This window comes from Equus asinus, chromosome 7 (genome assembly GCF_041296235.1).
Source record: "Equus asinus isolate D_3611 breed Donkey chromosome 7, EquAss-T2T_v2, whole genome shotgun sequence".
In the NCBI taxonomy this organism is placed as follows: Eukaryota; Metazoa; Chordata; class Mammalia; order Perissodactyla; family Equidae; genus Equus; species Equus asinus.
In genome coordinates, this window is record NC_091796.1 from 52,859,389 (window position 1) to 52,880,561 (window position 21,173).

The window sequence follows — 21,173 nt, forward strand, 5'->3', positions numbered from 1 at the left end:
CAGCACTGGGACTCAGACACCGTGGTCATCCATGGGCTTCAGTAACTTGTCCTTCCCCTGCTGGAGGGTCCCTGTGTTGAGTCCTGGGCAGATGTAATCACAGGACAAAACCCTTGGGTTTAGTCAGCAAGAAGCTGCCTTCAAGGGCCAAGTTTTTCCAGTGAATTTCCCACCCGTTGCATCAAATATGCAAACCTGAAGTGGACTATTCTGCATGCTGGAGTCAGACCACCACAACCCAAATTTCTATCAAATGCACCAAATTTTAGTTAACTTCTTGCAGTGGCCTCCATTTGAGCAAGGAAATCCACATACTGTAGATGAATCTATGGTGTTGCTTGTGCACCTCTTAGAGCTGGAAAAGATGAGATCATCCTTAACTTTTGTTAAATGTGTTTGCCGTAGTGACGCAAACTGGAGGTGCATTTCGGTCAATGATTTCTAGCAACTGTCTCATCAGTGAGATGAGGTAGATAATGATCTTCCTCTCTCTGAGTCCCTGACTTACTCTTTGCATGTCTTTAATCCACGAGTACCAAGCATCAAGGAGCGAGGAGGGTCCTGTCTTCTCACAATTCTAGGAAATTAATATCTGAATTGGAATGATTCTGTGTCCCATTCACAAAGGCCCTAGAGAACTGGGAATGGTCGGTGCAGCCCTAAGTGCTCCCTGTGAGAGTGAGAGCGCAGTCATCTGAGAGCTGGTTCACAGAGGCCAGGCATGTTCGAAGAGCATGTTCCAAATACTTCCAGAGGTCTTTCTCCTAGGATATCATTGATAGGAAGACTGCGCCTCTACAGCCATCCTATTAAATGACCTGAGAATTTTAGTATTGAAGCAATGGCAACACCAAATAATAAGTTTATCAAAATTTTTTCTAATAAATTAATTGCTTTGGGGCTAAGTTGATTACTATTTGATTATTTCAGCCATTTACTCATAGACCAAGTATTTTATAGACTGGGCAAAGGATAGAAGGGCGTTTCCCGTTCTATTTGTCACTTTACTAACTCTTCCTCTGAAATAACACTATAAAGCTTTTTTAAGTAAAACACCAAAAATAAATAATTGATGGTAATAGTGACCCAAATTAAATTTAACCTCAAATTACTTATGTAAAATGTAGTATATCAATAAGTAAGTCAAGGTAAGAAACTTAATGTTTATGATAAGTGTTTTCATGTACTTGAAGATTTTACCTGTAAGTATTAGGCTAATTGCAAATTCATTTCATTTCATCTTTAATAGTGTGTTATATGTGAATTCAAGATATTTCCTGTACAGTCATGCACCATATAAAGACGTTTTGGTCAACAACAGACTGCACATACAACAGTGTGGTCCCAGAAGATTAGTACCAGGTGTAAGTAGGCTATACTATCTAGGTTTGTGTAAATGCACTCTATGATGTTCACATAGTGATGAAGTCACCTAACAATGCATTTCTCAGAACCTATCCCATTGTTAAGTGACACATAACTGTTCTGGACAGTAATGAAAAGGCTTTTTTTTTTAATTCTATCAGTCAGTCTTCTCATTCCTTTGGAACAATGAACTAGCAAGGTTTGGTTTTGAATCTGACTGTCCAGATACTTTAAAAAGTGAACAAGAAAATAATTTGGGCATGATTTAAACTTTCAGATCTACAGTCTGTTTTTCACATGGCAACTGATCAAAATGTGTTTACTCAACTCAGAAATTAAGCTCAGTCTGCAGATCAACAGCTGTTCTACTTGTATGATATTACTTATGACAACCACAGAAGACATGTTTGGGGCAGTTTTTTAAAGCAAACACCTTTTGTATTTAAAATTATTTTCATAAAATGCCATTAGTATGTTTGTGGTGCTTGCATGTCTTAATTTATTGACTTTATACCAAAACATGCCCAAGAATTAAATCCTCTTTTAATAGTTGTCTGTGCTGTGAATGCCCTGGCCCACCATGTGCTTCACAAGGACCTCAAGGACATTGTTGGTGACTTCAGAGCCTTCTACAGGCAGCTCACAAGTGACGGGCAGCTCAGATGGGTAAGGGGCCTATTTCGTAAAATGCTTCCATAAATAATGTTACCAGGATGTCCTTTGACTGAACAAATGTGAAAATAGAGATGGGTTTACAATTTTAAGGTAAAACATGTTATTCAGATAACTTAGGGCTTGAACTCTGTAGACAATCAGTGTTTTGAGGTAACCGATTCCTTTCTGTATGGCTTGAATCTGGACATATTTGGATCCTGAGAGCTGCTCTGCCCTCCTGGACCTCGCCTCCACTGCCTGAATGGGAAGAAGTGGTCTAGACTCTAGCAGATAAAGTGCTGAATGGGCAACCTTTTTTGGGGGAGAGATAATGTGAGTAGTATTGGAGTTGTGGGAGGAGGTTATTAAGGACAGAAACAGAAGAGCAAAGGTTAAGCAGATAGAGACCAGAGCACCTCTTACGTGTACAGGTCTGTCTTTGAACCCTAAGTTCAAAGCATGAAAAAAGTGAGGTTCTAGAGAGAGGATTCTATCACAGTGAGATCGGTCCAATAACCGGCCGTTGCCCTTGGCTCCTGACACCAGCTCTGTCTTTTCCCAGTTCTGTCTTTTCCCAGTTCTGTTCAGTCTCCTGTCCGTGCACAGAGAAAGCCACAAGAGAATGCACGTTGCCTCAGATTTCATTTTTAACTTTCTGCAGGGCAAGTTAAACTTGCTTTTAAAGGTGTCCCCTTGAAAAAGCCCCCACTGGCTAGATCTGGGACAATTCAAGCATCAAAATACAAATGGTAGTAATGGTATAACTCATTGAATAACATAAGAGTCCATGAGTCCATTCAGATAGTAAACAAACAAGGGAAATCTGGTCAATACAGTAGAATACAAGCTAATATAAAAGGAATGATAACATGAGAAAACAACCATGTTGCAACCATCATGGCTATAATTGATGGAGGCGAGAATCATCAGTAGATGCTAAAATTTGGGGGCAATATTAATCTCCTTACTTAAAAAGGGAAAATGGTAATCCACAGTGAAAAAGACAAATGGACACTGACTTACGCAGGTGCTAAATGATAATGGCTCTAATAAAAAGCAAAATGACAACATCGCTTCCGTAGCCTTTGTGCCAAAAATGATAACCTGACTCTATCATGAAGGAACCCCAGACCAGCCCACCCTGAGGAACACTACAAGTCACCTGGCTTGTACTCCTTAAAAATGTTGATAACATTAAAAAAAAAGAAAAAGAAAAATTGTTCCAGGTAAAAAGAGACTCAAGAGACATGAAAACTAAATGCAATATGTCAGTAAAATAAAGTACATGATTGGGACAATTGTTGAAATTTGATTATGGACTGTCATAGGTAATGGTCTTCTGTCATTGTTATATTCCCTGAATTTGACCATCGTTCTGTGGTTATGTAAGAGAACGGCCTTGTGGGGCTGGCCCCGTGGCCGAGTGGTTAAGTTCGCACGCTCCGCTGCAGGCGGCCCAGTGTTTCGTTGGTTCGAATCCTGGGCGCGGACATGGCACTGCTCATCAAACCATGCTGAGGCAGCGTCCCACATGCCACAACTAAAAGGACCTACAATGAAGAATATACAACTATGTACCTGGGGGCTTTGAGGAGAAAAAGGAAAAAATTAAAAAAAAAAAATCTAAGAGAACGGCCTTGTTAGGGCTGGCCCGGTGGCGCAGCAGTTAAGTGTGCACGTTCTGCTTAGGTGGCCTGGGGTTCGCTAGTTCGGATCCCGGATGCGGACATGACACCACTTAGCAAGCCATGCTGTGGCAGGCATCCCACATATAAAGTAGAGGAAGATGGGCATGGATGTGAGCTCAGGGCCAGTCTTCCCCAGCAAAAAAATAGAGGAGGATTGGCAGCAGATGTTAGCTCAGGGCTAATCTTCCTCAAAAAAAAGAAAGAGAATGGCCTTGTTTGGAGGGACTGCACTCTGAAGTATTTAGGGTTAAAGGAGCATGATATCTGTGACTTTATCTCAAACAGATCAGTAAAATAAATTTTATTTATATTATGTATGTTTTATTTATCTGTATATGTATGTATATACATCGAGAGAGGGAGAGAGACAAAGAGAAGGGAAATATAAAGGAATTCTTTGTACTCTTCTTGCAACTTTTCTATAGGTTAGAAACTATTAAAAACAAGCTTAACCTCTAAGTGAGTTTCTGTTGCTGCCTTTTGATTCTTGAAAGGCACCCCTGGCTAGGAGACCTACGTACCTTTTTCCTTTCTAAGAAGCGCTGGTGTGTTTTGCTTCCTGACCAGATCGGCCCTGAGAAAGGTGTTGTGCATCTAGCTACAGCGGCCGTTCTCAACGCTGTGTGGGACCTGTGGGCCAAGCAGGAGGGGAAGGTACCGCCCCGCAGGAGCGCCCTGAGGCTGCGGAAGGACACAGTCGTGGTGGAGGATGAACACCTCCTCTAGGAGCGGCCTTCTGAGGACGAAAGACATACACAGCAGGCCCCCAAAAGGAGATAAAGAGAACTGTTTGATTTTCTCCTCGGCTGAGAGAGATTGGCGGTAGTTAGGAAATTGTCAGAGTAGTTAGAACGGGCTGAGAAAGAAGGGGGGGCAGCGAAGGTGATGGGCTGGGAAACAGTTAGAGCCCGGCGGGGGGTGGGCAGGCATCTGGTAGCCCGTTGGCGGCTGGCGCAGCTGTCAGGAAACAGATGGGTACTGTACACATGTGTTTTCAAAATCTTTTCTTTTTTGTCTTCAAGCCTCTGTGGAAGTTACTTGTTGACATGGTAAGTAAATTCTTTATAATTGTTTCTGTAAATGAAATGGGTTTCACGGGTCACTTCCCTTTTGATTATCAGGAAGTATGTTCAGGACTGTCTGTGGATCACTGTAGTGATGATAAGGCAAAAAACCAGTAAAATATGCTTTTTCGGATATTTGAAGTAACAGCTGTGCTCGTGCAGGCAAGGTGGTCCTAGGGGCGGCTCTGTCTCCCCCACTTTGGAGCTTTCACACATAGTACACATTCTCGAAAGGGGGCAGTTACAACTTCTCCAGGAACCTCATAGAATTGGTTTAAAGACTAAGTAAGAAAAGTGCTTCACAAACTCTGAAGAGCAAGATGTTATTATTAAGATATTATCTGGTTGCTTTGACTCCAAAAGCAAATGGCGGATCAGACTGTGTGGTCTCCGCTGTGCGACTCTGGCAGGGAGGGAGTCAGACACTGAGTTCTGAAGACATGCACCTCGCTGCTTCCTTTCTTGACCTGTTTATAGTGGGGATGAGCACCTGGCTGCTGAGGAGGAAAAACTGACAAAGTTAACGTCAGACCCAGGCAGATGTGGCTTTGAATCCAGGCTTCACCACTTACTGGCTGAGTGACCTTGGGCATGCCGCTTAACCTCTCTGAGAATCAGCTGCCTCAGGGTGATGCCTTGGATGGTCGCTAAAAGTGTGGTGGTCAAATTGAAGGCCCTTGTTATTGTTTGGCATCACAATTAAGGAAAGACAAAGCACACCATGGCCTTGAAGACGTTGGGCTATCACACATTGTCCCTCCTCTGGAGGAAAGTGAAGATGAGAGGCTCTCACACCATCTCTCTGACATGCTTGCGGGTGGCATGGGGGCGACATCTGAAGGGGAAGGACATGGACCTCTTGAGCCACCTTCAGGCTCAAGGTTAGCCTTTCAGAAGGGTGCAGGAGGTGGCCACCAAAACTAAATGATTTGAGGGCCACTAGGAAGGCGCCTGAAATCCCACCTGTGGACTTTTCATTCTTCTGGATCCTGTTCCCTGTTTCAATGCCAGTGCTCATAAAGGAGGCCAAATCTCGGCGCTGAAGGAGCCGTTCCGATCTCTACCAGTTACAGTGTCACAGTACTGGTCACAGTAAAACCTGCATGGGAACGGAGTTCCCGGCTGCTTCCCGGCTGACTGTTAGAGTGGGGTGGGGAGAGGTCTCAGCCAGAGGCCCAGCCGAGAAGGGCAGCCTTCCCAGGGAGGCCAGAGCACTGAGTGGGGGCAGGAAGGGGTGGGGAGGGCACAGCCCGTGATTGTCCAGGGTGAGTGCTGAGCACTATTGCGCGTTAATCTGCTCTCTTCCTGTCGGTGAAGTGCTTGTCCCTATTTGACGGGAGAGGAAATTGCCCAAGGTCATACTGGTAACAAACAGTGGGCACAGGGCTGACCCTGGGTGGGCTGGCTCTGAGACAAGCCTCCTTTCCTCTCCCACTAAGTGGCTCCAGTGTCACGTTCATCCGCTCAGAGTTTCCTGCCGGCCAGCCCTGACGAGTGGAGAATGAAGTACTGAGGACTCCAGGCACTCACTTGTCCATTTAACTTTGCTGAGTGCTTGCCTCACATGGCGCCCTCTCTCTGGAAGCTGAGTTAGTTGGAATGGTCATAGGAGCCTACGTTTCAAGGGAAGGGAGGAATAGGGGGGAGTAGGAGTCAGAGCATGAGGGCCTGCGGATCCTGCACCAAGGAGTGACAGAATCAAACAGTTTAACACAAATCCCAAAGGCCCTTTCCCGGAAAGGATAAGCCCCACGTAACAGTGAAGCAGATCCTTGGGAACACAATCCGCTTGTGAATTGATGTGGGCCATTCCTCCCTCCTGTCCTGCTGACAGGACCCCAGGACGCTGTTGTCCTGCATCGATTTCAGATACATCACTGACGTCCTGACCGAGGAGGAAGCCTTCGGTGAGTCGCACTTAAGTGGTGGAACTGGAAGCTTTCTGGTACGTGCTGATGGGTAAACGTAGCAGCATGCTTTGTTGTCCAAAAGAGTGACGGTGCTTTTTATTTTTTCCAGAAATACTGCAGAAAGGTCAAGTTGGTAAAAAAGAAAGAGGTGGGTTGTGAGATTTCCTTCATTATTTTTGCTATCATTGTCCACTTTTGAGGGGACAATGGGGTTGTCCTTTGTCCCTGTGTCCTTTGGGGGTTCATATTGTCCCCAAATGCCCCATACCAGCAGCCAGGCCCTCTGACAGATGGCTGAGTCTGCATGCAGAAGCCTCCTGGATGTGACCTCTTCCTCAGACTTCCCTTCAGCCACAGCTAAGAGGAAGTTTGGCTTTAGGGTCATGCCAAGGACACAGGAGGCCCTGGCTAGTGGGGCAGTCCGAGAGGGTATGCTGACCCCAAAGGTTTGACATCCTCAGAATTTGCATGATCCTGAATGTGGCCAGAAGACGGGACCAGGACCTGGGAGCATGTGGAGGGTGGGGTCAGAGGAGAACAGCTGGATTCTCCACAGGCAGCAGCTGAGCAACAGGTGATGCTATTTCTGAAGGTCCCAGAAAAGGACCAAATGTCCATGCGCGTTGTCTTTCCACAGAAGAGCAAATGCTGGTGCAGGGCTACCCCGCCTACACCACGTCGTGCGCCTGGCTCGGCTACTCAGACGACACGCTGAAGCAGGTGGGCCTCTGACCCTAGTTTTGTAGGCAGGTTTTATATTCCTGGCTTTCTGCACAAGATTTAATATTTTATTGTTAGCCTTTCTAAATCATTATAGATCCACGGCCTCATTCTGGAAGTACCTACACATGAGCAAAAGTAAAGCCATCACATTGTGGACACGGGACTCTAACCTAGTGAGTCCTGGCTTTGGTTCTGGAAGGTGACAGGCAGGATTTAATTCCCAGGCAGAGCAACAGCATAACACTGGGCAATATTACACTTAACCATTCTGAGTCTTTTTCCTCAGTGTGAAATGGGGAAATAATTCCTGTCTCGTGGTGGTTTTGAGGATTCAGATAAATACTGCAAGATGCATAAAGCTCACCGCATGGGCTGGCATGTGGTGTGCTGTCAGAGCGTGGTTGACCTACTCCTGTTTCCCGTCACGCCGTACTCACAGCTGAGAGGGAGAGGAGAGACCAGCTTCTGCTTGTTGCTGTTACAGCCATCAGTTCTGTGGAGCAACAGAACATCCAGCTTAGAAAGAGGGATGTAAATGCTCCATTTTCCTTCCAGGAATGTTGTGACAGTTAAAGAAATGGTTTCCATAGAGATGAGGAAAGCAGGTCTCCCTACAGGTACAAAGAGTTATGCTTGTTGGCCAAGCTGTTTCATCTCTTAATTCAACCACCCATGGCTGTTCTTCTGGTTCATGTCGCAGCCGTAACGTTTGTGTCTCAGATCAGAGACGACTGAGGTAGTCATGAGACCGAGGAGAGCTTGTCCGTGTATGATGATGGCTGTCCTCGTTTCCTCACAGCTCTGCACCGAGGCACTGAAGGACGGCTGGACCAGGTAACTGATCTGTGTGACAATGGCCTTTACTCCCAGTTAGCAGCAGGAGACACTCAGCCGTGGATCAGAGCCAGGATGCACACAGCAGCCGTCTGGCGTGTAGGGACGCATGAGAGATGTTTCAGCCTAGGCCAGGCTTTCTCTAAAGACGAGATGTGAGTCCTAAGTGGGATTATAGAACATCAGAGTTGAAAGAGACCTTGGAGAGGATTGATTTCAAGCACCAGTCTAGAATAAAAAGCCACTCTTTACCATCAGTCACAAGCATTGATTCAGCTTTTGCTTGAAGACCCGCAGAGGCCACGAGCTCAGCTTTCTTGGGCACTTGCCATTGTCAGAGGCTCGAAGGGTCAGAAAGAGTATTAGGGTACTGAACCCTTTGCTTCCAGATGACTTCAGCTGCTGGTCGCAGTTCTGCACAGCATTCCCAGAGCCAGGCTCCTTCTCCACCCGGTGACAGCCCTTCTCTCCCCCAGGGCATCTGCACTCTCTCCTGTCTCTCTCCTGTGCACTCTGGACCCCTGGGCATCCTAGGGTCTTCCTCTGGGTAAACTGTGGTTGTCAGTGGCCTTGAAGCCTGATGCAGTGCAGGACACAGAGGACCAGCATCTCTTGATCTGGTCACTGAGTCCATCCGTGCAGCTCAAGGCGGCATGCTTTGCCCGGGGCATAGCACCAGGTTTTCTGCATGACTCACTCATTCTGGCCACCTGGCCTCCTGTTGCTCGCAGTGGGGTCTGTGGAGCAGGAGCATCAGCATCCCCTGGGCGCTTGTCAGAAATGCAGAACCTCAGGGCTCAGCCCAGACCTGCCGCATCCGAATCTGCATTCTAACAAGATCCCTGGGTGACGCGTGTGCACATTGAAATTTGAGCAGCACTGAATTCTTATTAACTCCTCAGCTAAATAAAGGGTGGGGGAGTGAGAACTTGAAGGAGGCAGCATGAAGCAGTGGAAAGAGGCTTGGGATGTGGTGGATCTGGAATCACGATCTTGCCTTTTTCCCCTGTCCCCTGCAAGTACTTGCTGTGTGGTCATGGGCAAATTGCTTAACCTCTCTGAGCCTCACTTCCTTTCTCTATAAAATGGGAGTAATATTAACTCATGGTTCTGCTCAAAGCTGCTATATCTGAAAAGGACCAGCACAGTCAGGACTCAGCAGTGCTCAGTAAGTGCCAGCACCTTCCCTCTCTCCATATACCCAGAAAAGGCTGGAGCAGTCATTTCTGGTGAGTCAGAGAAGGCTGAGGAGAGATTTCATAGGCCTCCCAGCGTAGGGAGCCTGGCATCCAGAGGATGTGGCCCGCTGAAGCTCCCACCTGGTGTAGAAGTGTCTTCTGTGGTATGTTTAGTGCTGAGCGCAGGGCAGACAACGCAGCAGACACCTGGGTGTGTGGGAGAGTGGGGCTTTTTGAGGGCACAGAAGGTGGACATTGTGGAAAGTGGAGGGAGGTCCTCAGGCAGTCCTTGAGCGAGAGAGCTAGGCGAGTGAGGGAAAAGGGGCTGGCCTCACCCTTGGTGGTGTCACCTCCTCTCCTTGGCAGTGCCACACTCAGGCTGACCACTGACCACTGAAACCGAGGCGTGGGTCCAGTGTAGAGGCCAGATTTGGAGAATAGTTGGGTGGTCAGAACAGATCAGGGGAGCTCCCTGCAAGTGGCGGGCTGTGCTGCACAGGGGACCCCTGCTGCTCCTTGGTCCTGTCACCAGGTCCCTTTACTGCCCATCTTCAGGCCATGTACCCTGTGGTCCCTGTGGCTGACCGCTCACTGAGTTGATTAGTGAAACCGGCTTATACAAGGTTGACATAAGGGAAGCCATATTATAGAAAAGAGACCATGTTGTAACTTTGAATGACCTCTGACTAACCCAGCTGGATATGGACCCTCCAGGAGATCCCCCTGCTTTGTAGATTTTATGACCCCTGCTTGTGCATATACCTCCCAGCTGCGATAAGACGATAACTTTGTTCCTTTGAGGTCCTTAGGACTGTGATGACCTCCCCAAACAGAGAGTCTATGCTGATAGCCATCATCGGTGAAAACTGAAAGATCTGGTGTGGCAACTCCCAGCCTGTAACACCAGAGGGTCAACATTCCTAACCCCCACCCCTATGACCCACTGGCCTATATAACTGCTTCAAAATTCTGTGCCCCCCTTAAGATGGTTCTTTTGGACATTAGTCGGCCATCTTCCCTCTTGCTAGCAAGCTGTAATAAAATGCCCTATGTCTGCCACCCGCTTGCCTCTTGATGATTGGCTTTTGTCTCGCGGCGAGCAGATGGTGCCCTTTATGCGGTAACATTAGGATAAAGCCCTGTACTGAAGGGCCACTCAGATGGAGGTGGGTTATCATAAGTCATCCTTGCGTCCAGAATGTAACAGGATGGCTCGCTCTGGCTCGCTCGGCCCCCCTTCCCAGCCCCACTCTTCTCTTCAGTTCTGATTGCAGCTTTTTCGTACTTAATTCCTTTCCATGGCACAGCAAAATCTGAGTTAATCTTGTCGAAGGTCTAACTGCTCTCTCTGGTTCCTTGACTTTGGGTCAGCAAGTGATGTAGAGTGATTGCCTGGATACCGAGTAAAGAGAGAGAGCATTTGCAGGGTTATTTTCAAGTGACTGGTCTGAAGATTGAGTGGGAAAGAGCAAGAGGTTACTAGAAAATGTGAATTATTGACAGAGACAGTCGCTTCTGTGGAAAATCCAGGTGTCTTTGCCAAATCAGGGGACAGATCTAAACTAATGTGTAATTAGTACAAACCAAATGTGTCGTACAGGTTTAAGGTAAAAGTTGGTGCTGATCTCCAGGATGACATCCGCAGATGCCGACTCATCAGAAACACGATTGGGCCCGAGAAGACGCTGGTAAATACCTTCTCCCACCATTGAGCAGCCAGCAGCCTGTGTGAAGCCTTTGTGTGGGCCCGAGTACAACTCATTTCACGCAAGGATTAAAGAACACTGGGAATTTTAAAACTGAATGTCACAGGAAGTACAGCTTTGTGGTCTTGTACTAGGTGAACTCAAAAAGGAAAAAAACGCAACTGAGGGGGCTGACAGCTTTTAATTTTTTTATTCTGCAGGACTAGTTAAATAAGATCTGGGTTAGGGGTTGTTCCTTCTTGCTGCCGTGGATGCGCCTCAGCAAACAGGTCTCCCATTGGCGCCCAGGTGGCTCGGGCATTCACTCCTCCTTAACACATCCGTCCCACCTGGCTCCTGGGGTGGGCGGGCCTTGGGGAGCCGCTGTGGAAGAAATGCTGGAACTTTTGCTGAGATAAATGTAAGGATCCATTATTCCTGACTATGTATTTTTATAAAACATTTCTTATTATGTGTAAAATATTTTCATAAAAGGACCACACAATAAGGTGTTTTTATGAAGTTTTAGAGGCTTGTTTCATAAGTTAGAATAGAAGTTTGAGTCTTTGACCCAGGATCAGGAGTCCCATTATTTATACATGAGTTAATGTTACTTTTGTCTTATGAGTTCATCCTCATCCAAATAAGGTATGATACAGATAGATTCTGGGCGCACTGTCCTCTGGTTCTCATAGTGTCCAGACAGGGAACTCTTACCACTTAGCACATTCTGCCAGGAACGTTATTTCTGTGTGTCTTCTCGAAGCGTGACAGTGTCGGGGGTGGAAGGGCCCTTTCTTAGTCTCTGCACACCTGGCACCTGGCCTCCAGGAAGGACCGTGGCGTGCAGAGAGCCAGGGCCTTGCAGAGAGAGCTCTGGACGTGAACTTACCATTTATTTGACTTACTGATCTTGGGCAAGTTCCTGAACTTCTCTGCATATTAGTTTTCTTATCTATAAAATGAGTTAATATGAACTGCCTCATAGAGTTATTATAAATGTTAAATGGGACAGAATCCATAAATTGCCTAGTGGGTTAGGTGCTTAATTAATGGTACAGTTCGGGTTATTCATTATTGTGTCAGACACATAGTAGGCAGGGGTTGACAAATGACTATTGAACAAACTCAGCATTGACTGTGCATGGTTCCAAGTGTGATAAAACAGTTCCTACAAACAGCGAATTCTGCAAGACACATGTGTTTGGGTGGCATCTAAATGCAGATTGGGCCAGAGCTCCAGGGCCACTGACACTTGTCCTGGGCCCAGTCCAGGCACTTCCACACGTCACAGTGGCTCCATGAGTTGTCTGCATCTCCTCTAAAAGCCAGTATCTGGAGGGAGCGTTCCAGTCTTGGTGGCCACTCTTTGGCTCCCTTTGTTATGGCTGCATGCTGGGCCTCTCAGAGGAAATATCAGGCTCCCACTGGGAGTCTTGCTCGGCAGTCAGTGGCACTGAGTGGCAGCATTTCCTCCCTCAGAGCCACAGCCCTGCAGCAAGGCCAGCACCAGCAGGGCACTATGAAGGGTCTGTGTCTCCCTGCAGATGATGGATGCCAACCAGCGCTGGGATGTGCCCGAGGCTGTGGAGTGGATGTCAAAGCTGGCTGAATTCAAGCCGCTGTGGATTGAGGAGCCAACCTCCCCTGATGACATTTTGGGACACGCCGCCATCTCCAAGGTAGAAAAACTCCTACCGCTGCTGCTGCTGTTACTGTATATTTTTTTGTCTGGCTTTCCAGAGTGGTCATGACAGATCCTAAAATTCCTTTGCTAGTAAGCCTTTTATGTCTCCTGATGAAGTAGCTGAAATAATTGTAACGTGTGACAAGTGCTGGAATTGCAGACCTGACATCCTTTTGTTCCCTTCAGCTTATCCACTGCCCCTATTTCTTCTTATTAGAGAAAGTAAATTGCTAAAAGTTGAAAGGCTGCCAGCAATCCAAAGGTTAATAGGCATGGTTCCTCTACTTTGTAAATATAGAAATCTGACTGATGCTAAAATATTTTACTCACCCAGAATGAAACAAAAAGCGTAGACTCCTCCGGATGACTCAGAAGAAAACGTTTGCTTGGCTAAGGTCAAGGTCGGGCCTCCCCAGGAGGAGGCTGCCGGTTTCCCTAGAGCCCTCACCCCAGGGCACTTCCTCCGCAAATCCACCCGACTTGGCGGCCTCTCCCCCTTTCTGGTGTAGGAAGCACCTGATATGTCACAACATCTGAGAAACATCCTGTCTCTCAGGAGTCTCCCACTAGTTAAGCTGACGGCACCGATATTTAAAGCCAGAAGGCAAGCTGGTTAATTGAAGAGGAGAACTAGGACTTCTGGGAGTGCTAGAGTGTTGTGTCCTCTGACTAGAGCAAGCTCCACGAGCAGCCGTAGGAAACCGAAGGCTTCTGGAGGAGTGAGGAATCGGGGCAGCATTGGTTAGGGGATCTGAATATGTGATGGCATCAGACCGAGGTGGTCCCCACGCGTCCATCTCCGCAGCACAGATACGCCTGCTTCTGCTCCAGATGTGTTGAGTCTTAAGCCTCATCCCTCCCGGGGCAGCGCTTGCATGGGCCCCGCCCTCATTTCCGTTTTCATCTGATAACCCTTTCCCGCCACACTGTGCCATTGGGGTAGCACCTTCACTGGGCTTGGAGTCAAGTCCCGCCTGCCTAGGAACTGTTATTCCTCCCTGAGGTGACTTGGCTTTGCTCTGCTTTTCCACATTATGTGTTGATCTTAAAATTTTCCCTCTGAGGACAGTTTTAGTTGCAAGTTCTAGGCGGGATGTCTCAGTGTGTCCTATGTGAAGTCCTACTGGGGCATTGGGGTCGGCGGCTCAAAATTCTCCTTTTCTCTCAATAAATCAACATATGGTCTGCTGATGTCAGACACTCTACAGAAGCCCTCCGAAGGAATTCCACAGGAATGCCCTGCACTCTCCCCACTTCACAGCCTAGCTGGAGAGAAGAACCTCAAGATCTGTGAAACCCAGACAGGAGGAGTGCTGGGCTGGCCCCGAAGTTCACTGAAGGGAGAGATGTGTGGGCCGGGAGGGCGGGAGCGGCCTCCTGGAGGCAGGATGAGAGCGAGGCTGCAGCTGAGGGGGACGGGAGAGGAGCCCTGGGGGGACAACCACCTTCTGTTTAAACACAACTGAGACCCGAGGAATCCTTCCAAAATGAGAATCTGGGTGTGGGGCCATGGCTAAACAAGGTTTTTCACCTTGGCATTCTTGTGAGGTGGCCTCACCCTAGGGCCTGCCAGCTTGTCCAGAAGGGACCTGACTCTGCCGCCTGGAGTCTCCTCAGAAGCCCTTCTGGGCTTCGACCCTCTGCGGTTTTGTTTCCGTGAGGGAGGCCGTCCCCTCAGGAGCATCTGAGGAAGGCAGGCAGATGAACCAAGGCAGAGGGAGGCTGCGGAGACAGCCGGCACGGGCGGAGGCCCTGGAGACACCCGACAGATTGCGGGTATACGTGGCGGGTTGTGGGGAAGGCAGGCATGTGGGGCAGGATTGTGGGCTCCACCTGCTCAGAAGAGGCAGCCAAGCACAGGGAGCCACTGCAGGTTCTTGAATGACAGACTGGGATTAAAGACGATTTGACTGGTAGCAGCATGTAGGATGGATTGAGACAGGGATGGATAGGAGCTAGCAGGCTTTCCGAGTCATATAGACGGGTGGTGGGGAGATGAAGGCAGAGGGCAGCCAGGATAGAGAAGGTTCAGGAAAGATTTACAAAGACAAAAGAAAATGTGGTACTATTCAGTACCCATAACATATGCTTTAAAATGGTAGAATGAGGGGCCGGCCCGGTGGCATAGAGGTTAATTTCGCACGCTTGCTTTAGTGGCCTGAGGTTCCCCACTTTGGGGTTCAGATCCCCAATGCAGACCTACGCACTGCCTATCAAGCCATGCTGTGGCAGGCATCTCACATATAAAACGGAGGAGGATGGGCACAGATGTTAGCTCAGGGCTAATCTTCCTTTAAGAAAAAAGGTAGAATGAGTAAGTCAAATGGCTTTCCCCTCCCTGTCTCCTCCACGTCCTCCCACCCACCCCGCTGTTTTCTTTTGAAATAAAGAACCAAGCATACTTAAATTAGACGCTTCAGGAAGCATGAAGTGTTAGGGCTAGAAGATGCCTCAGGGACCACCTGCTCTAACTCCTGACTTGCAGACGAGGAGGCGGTGGTTTCAGTTGGTCTGAGACTTGCCCAGGTCCACATCCTGTTAGAGGCAGGACAGGTGGCAGGATCAGGGACACCTGGCTCCTAAATCAAGGGGTTTTCTGCAGGGAAGTTAGCTTATCTCATGATTCAGATGCCGCCTCTGGTTCTGGAGTCAGCATAGAGTCCCAGCCCCAGTGCCACCCCTTTCTAGCACTGCAATCCGGGGACAGTCACTGGCCCTGTGCACCTGCTTCCCCTCTGTGCAGTGGGCCAATGATGGCTCCTGTCCCCGTGGGTGTGATGAAGAATCATTTCAGTCAAGGTTTTGCACAGTGCAGGACAAGAGCTCAGAAAGTGTGAGCTGTTAGTGTCATTGATACTGTTCCCTAAACAATGGGAAAGCAAGCTGAGGAGAAACCAGAGATGCCGAGGGGAGTGAGCGAGGCACTGCCATCCCAGTGGGGGCCGGTGAGACGCCACCTAGAGCCCTGGTGGAAGGGCAGTGAGGGAGCTTCAGGTGGCAGGACAGAGAGAGCAGCCTGTGTTAAGAAGATTCCAGCACTTCGCCAGGTGAGGAGTTCACCAGGTGAGGAATGAGGTGAGTCTAGCCCGTTAAGTAGTATATAAGGCCACCCACTGAGCTTGAAGGGAGAGTGTTCTAGAATAACCACTGAAGGGGGGTCATCAGGGAAACAACAAGAAGGGAATGGAGGGAGTGAGGACCTCCAGGAAGGAGCTAGAGGCTGGACCCCCTAGTCTATGAGGAGTCACTGTTGAGTGGCCGGGTCTTCTCCCAGTTGCACACCACTGCCCACGTCCTGGAGAGGAGGACCGCCACTCACATTTGGCCGGGGCAAGAATGGAGCAGGGGCCAGGACACAGCGGAAGAGCATCTGCAGAGCCACAGCCGGGGAGCGAGCTACTGGCAGCGTAGAACACGCGCCGGCCGCCTCTGCAGTCGCACAGCCCCTCCTGTGCGCATGTCCCCTGACTGCCTTCAGCCACTCCTTACACTTCACCTGGCCTGGCAGCAGGGATGCTTCCTTCTTCAGCTCTAAATAGTTAACATTAGGGGCTGGCCCCGTGGCCGAGTGGTTAAGTTTGCGCGCTCCGCTGCAGGCGGCCCAGTGTTTCGTTGGTTCGAATCCTGGGCGCGGACATGGCACTGCTCATCAAACCACGCTGAGGCGGCGTCCCACATGCCACAACTAGAAGGACCCACAACCAAGAATATACAACTATGTACTGGGGGTCTTTGGGGAGAAAAAGGAAAAAATAAAATCTTAAAAAAAAAAGTAGTTAACATTAAATAGTTAAACTGCTCTAAATTTTTAAATAGGAGGAGTTGCAGTTCAAAAACTTAGGTAAATAACATCAGGTTGCCTTATATTTTATAGGCGTTGGTCCCATTAGGAATTGGCGTTGCCACTGGAGAACAGGTAAGTGACGTCTCCTTGCAGTCATTACACACTGGCCACCAACTGAGGACGTTGGTGTACACTGGGCTACATCACCTGTTTTGAGTTGGGAAGTTTGCATAATCTTAGATATTGGGTCATTACTTCATTAGAGTCTGGAGTCAGATATAGTCCAACGTTTGTATATTTTTCTACAATCCATATGACTAAGGTCATTTATCTTTTTCAAAGTGTCTAATCAAAATTACAAGGTAGTAATTTAAAGTTGCTGTTGCAAGGGCATAAAATGTACTGTCTGGTTTTAAGGAAGTCAGCTTCCAAATTGAGTAAACATTATGGCGTTCCCTTTCTGTGCTTATAAACGAAGCACACTGCCTGCCAGAACCTTCGGCAGTCAGCCCACGCGCAGAACAGTGTGAAGTAACAGGCTCTCGGTTTCCCAGCAAAAGGAGCAGTGCTGTTCTACCATGCTTCTGTTTTGTCGTCCTTGCCACCTGCTCTTTGCAGTCACGGTATTTCATCCTGATGCTTCGCTTCATCTCCCACTTGCTAGTCGCTATGACAGTTATTCCTTAATAGATGGCAAGCCAGAGGGACTTTCACATGACTCACACTGTTCTGCCAGCAGATTTGTAAAGAAGTGAGCCCCCGCCTGGACTCTCAGGGCTTGCCTCGTGCCAAGTGAGAATGAAGAATAAACACAGTCCAGGCTTCCTGAAGGCCACTGATGAGGGACAGAATTGGTGTGTTGCCAGGTGCAGAGATCCTGAAGGCCAAGGCTGACTCTTCTGTTGGTTTAATTCTATTTCCAGTGCCATAATAGAGTGATATTTAAGCAACTCCTACAGGCGAAAGCCCTGCAGTTTCTCCAGATTGACAGCTGCAGGCTGGGAAGTGTCAATGAAAACCTCTCAGTGTTGCTGATGGCCAAAAAGTTTGAAAGTAAGGGTGCCGCACAGCTGCAGACCAGACCTCCATTTCCCCGTCCATCACCACCTGTGGTTCCCTCTGCAGTTGGCCATTTTGATTTCTTTCTAACTCTCATTCAGGTTTAATCAGAGAATCTTTGATGAGTCTCATCTTGGAATTTCATTCCTAAATATTAATGAATGATTTAATCACCTGTGGGTAATAAGAAAAACCACAGGTTCTTTCCCACCCCTCCCTGTCTCTGCCCTACTTGGCATTAAATAGAGATCTGTCTTCCTTTTAGTTCCTGTTTGCCCCCATGCGGGCGGAGTTGGCCTCTGTGAATTGGTGCAGCACTTGATTATATTTGACTTCATATCAGTCTCTGCAAGCCTTACAAACAGGTCAGTAACGTGGCATTCACTTCACTAGTGCCCCTCACTCCAGGCCAGATCTTTTAAAATTCTGCTCTTGCGACCAGAGGCACCAAGAACCCTGTCCATTGGGACATCCTATAACTCAAAGGCAAGTTGGGTCTGCTTCCGCTTCTCCAGAGGGCAGTAACAGACCCACCCGTGACTAGAGTCCTTTTTCTTTGAGAGGTAGGTTCTTGGTAGCTGACTCACTTTGTTTTCTAAGTACATGGGCCTGGGTAGTTTGCAACCAGGTAGAAACCAGAACTTCCTCAACCACCTCCTGTTTCTGATTTTTTTAAAGCCCTGCTTTCATCCTATGTGTAGTCTGTGCTTTTGTCTGATCTCTTCCTAACACTGGAGGCATCCAAGATCTGGCTGCATCTTTATTTAGTTCCATCTTATTTCTCACCACGCCCCAGGTGAGCTTTAAATTAGGACAGTCTCCTTCCAGACATCTGCAGGCATAAGGCTTTATTATGCTCTTCTTTCCTCCTGGGATGAAATGTGGTATCGCAGACAGAACACTGGAAGCATATAGTGAAAGCATAAAAACATGTGTGGGAAAGGGAAACACCAAATTCAGGATTTTGAGAGAGAAATGGGACCTGTAAGGGTGCAGAGGGGGCTTCAATTATAAAGTAATGGTTTCTTCTTAAGCTGGGTACTCAGTAGACAGATGCTGCCTTTTAATATGCTTGAAGTAAACTATAAAAAATGAATATTCTGCTTTTGCCTCCCTCCCCCCCATTTCAGTTCCTGAAGGCAGGACCAAGCAGGGGGCGGGGAGTGGTTCTGACCAACCTTGAAAGGTACTACAAGTCTTGGGGGTCAGCCCTGACCACAGTGCACTGTGACCACCCAAGAGGGGATGGAAGTGCCTCATGCCACTCTCCTGAAAGCAGACCTCACTGCTCAGGAATGCCACTGAGCAAGTTGAACAGCCACCAGACACCGAGTGTGACCCAGCGACCAGACACCCTGTGTGACATGTGTACTGTCACACTACAGCATCTCTGCTTTGTAATTCTGTGTGGAACACTCGTTCCCTGTTATTCTTCAAGGCCCAACTGTCCTTTCCCATGGGGCTGGTTCTTCATCTGTAACCTGTTCTTCATGGATTGTACATAGCGCCTATTAGTCAACTCAGTATCTATGTCCACCGGAACCATGAGGCCCTCTGTTGCCCATTCCTTTGTATTTCCCCCAGCACACAGCCTGCCTGTCACAGCTGTTCATTAACCGATGACGAAAGTAAGGCCACAGAGTTACATCACTTGCCCCGTCACAAAAGTAGAAAGTGGCTGACACTGAATCTGTACAGATTGGTCTGATCTTAAAACTTGTGCTCTTCTAAATCATGTATAGAAAGGACCTTATTTGGTGGTTTTGATCCATTCATCTAACTTTTGGCTAAAGGTACCCAAATAATCACAGATACTTGTGGAGTCTAAATTGATGCCTATTGGGGTCATAAAACCTTTCACACTTCGCCTCCTCCAAGGCCCCACATTGCATTATTTTACAGATGGAAAGAACTGAGCTTGAGGGATTTGCATGGAAACACGTGGTATCAGCCAAACCTTGACTAGTCTATCCTTTCCGATAGTGTACTGGCCCCTTTAACAGCGCCACGTGAATTATCTAACAAGGCTTTATTGCTCCAATCTGATCCCTTCCTCCTAGGATGTGTGAGTATGTCGACCACCTGCACGAACATTTCAAGTATCCTGTGGTAATCGAGAAGGCTTCCTACATGCCTCCTAAGGTGAGCTTGGCCAGGGAGGCCTCCCCAGGAAGCGCTGCCAGCTCCTGCTGTACTGGTTCTCGTGAGCTAGACCCTAGAGCACAAAGCTTTGTTTCCTTGGAGTTTATTTCCAGTATCTAGAAACAAATGGCTCTTTAGTGAACGACGAATTCCCCAAGCCTGAAGGTCAGGGATTAGGGGTGAAATTGCCCCAAAGGCTTCTCTAACGCCAGCATTTCCTCTCCAGCTGACACTGTGAAATGTGCACTCCTTGTGCAAAGACAAACCAAACCTGGCTCCATCTGGCAAGTGAACTGAAAGGTTTGACTGCACCTGTGTTAGCTGGGCCATTTATCCACATCATGTTCGAGATGGGGGCACATTTTCACCAACAGAGGTTGAGCAAAGGCAGTTTGATTAACTAATCATGCAAAGTAGCCAATAAGGTGTGTTGCTCTCCCCCGTTTCAAACAAGCTGAAAACATCTTGAAAATATTAATTCAGTTGACTCTGGCTTAGATTTAAAAGCATTTCTAGGAACAGCAGAAACATATAAAATAAATGATTTTTGTTCCGGGAGCTTATTAACACTACTGCATTTTTTGTCTTTGATAGGATGCTGGTTATTCAACAGAAATGAAGGAAGACTCCGTAAAGAAACACCAATATCCAGATGGGGAAGTCTGGAAGAAACTCCTTGCTGCGCGAGGGAATTAAATGTTCAGCCCTAACACCTTTTTCTTTTTAAGTAAAAAGGCCTAAGATTTCTTGGGTATGGTTTTCCAAAAATAGGAAAAAGAAAAATCATCCTACCAATCAAAACAAGTTCAGCTGAAAGTCCTATTAACCTCAGGCATCAGCTCAGTAATTATTACTCGATTCTTTTAGCAAATGACCACATATTCTTTGACGTAATCCTTAAACAAATTCAAATTTAACTAACTCAAAGTCCAGGAAGATGTTCTTACAAAATTTCTATCAAGGGTTGATGCCCAGACATTAAACTGTACTTTGAAAATAAGCAGCTTGTTGCATAATATGTTGGAACAATTCCTTATTCTTTCTACTTCACACTTATCATAAATTAGCAGAATAAAAATAGTTCTGCTGCACCATGGGGTACCTGGATGCCACAAAGGTGAAAAAGAGTCCACTATTAGCCCTGAAGTGGTTTAGCATCCTTGCTTGCACAGTCCAGGTGTATTCTTAGAGAATTCACACCATACTGAAACCAACCAGGGCAAAATGGTGTTTCCCACTATTTTTTATAACCTTTAAAAAACACTTTATCCTAAATAATCATTATTTTAATGATAAAATGCAGTTAGAATTAAATGAATCACAGAAAAATAGGGCAAAGTAGTTTAGTCAGCATTTCTAAAATATACGTTAACCCTCTAAGCAGTATCCAAACAAGACTG

General features: G+C 47.4%; 1 protein-coding gene across 2 annotated transcripts in view; it reads left to right on the plus strand.

Moving 5' to 3' along the window:
• ENOSF1 (enolase superfamily member 1) overlaps nt 1–20,863 on the plus strand; it is a 28,136-nt gene extending 7,273 nt beyond the window's left edge. The window contains exons 3-16 of one of the 2 annotated variants that reach the window (XM_014862979.3): nt 1,916–2,031; nt 4,275–4,361; nt 4,730–4,756; nt 6,606–6,678; nt 6,791–6,829; nt 7,319–7,401; nt 8,204–8,238; nt 11,017–11,104; nt 12,649–12,783; nt 16,663–16,704; nt 17,496–17,625; nt 17,897–17,996; nt 19,692–19,773; nt 20,368–20,863. In XM_014862979.3, the coding sequence (XP_014718465.1) occupies nt 1,916–2,031; nt 4,275–4,361; nt 4,730–4,756; nt 6,606–6,678; nt 6,791–6,829; nt 7,319–7,401; nt 8,204–8,238; nt 11,017–11,104; nt 12,649–12,783; nt 16,663–16,704; nt 17,496–17,625; nt 17,897–17,996; nt 19,692–19,773; nt 20,368–20,469 (1,139 nt within the window). In that variant the 3' untranslated portion in view covers nt 20,470–20,863. The remainder of the gene's footprint in view (nt 1–1,915; nt 2,032–4,274; nt 4,362–4,729; nt 4,757–6,605; nt 6,679–6,790; nt 6,830–7,318; nt 7,402–8,203; nt 8,239–11,016; nt 11,105–12,648; nt 12,784–16,662; nt 16,705–17,495; nt 17,626–17,896; nt 17,997–19,691; nt 19,774–20,367) is intronic. The other variant, XM_044773563.2, reaches the window with a different exon arrangement.
• The last annotated feature ends 310 nt before the right edge of the window (nt 20,864–21,173 follow it).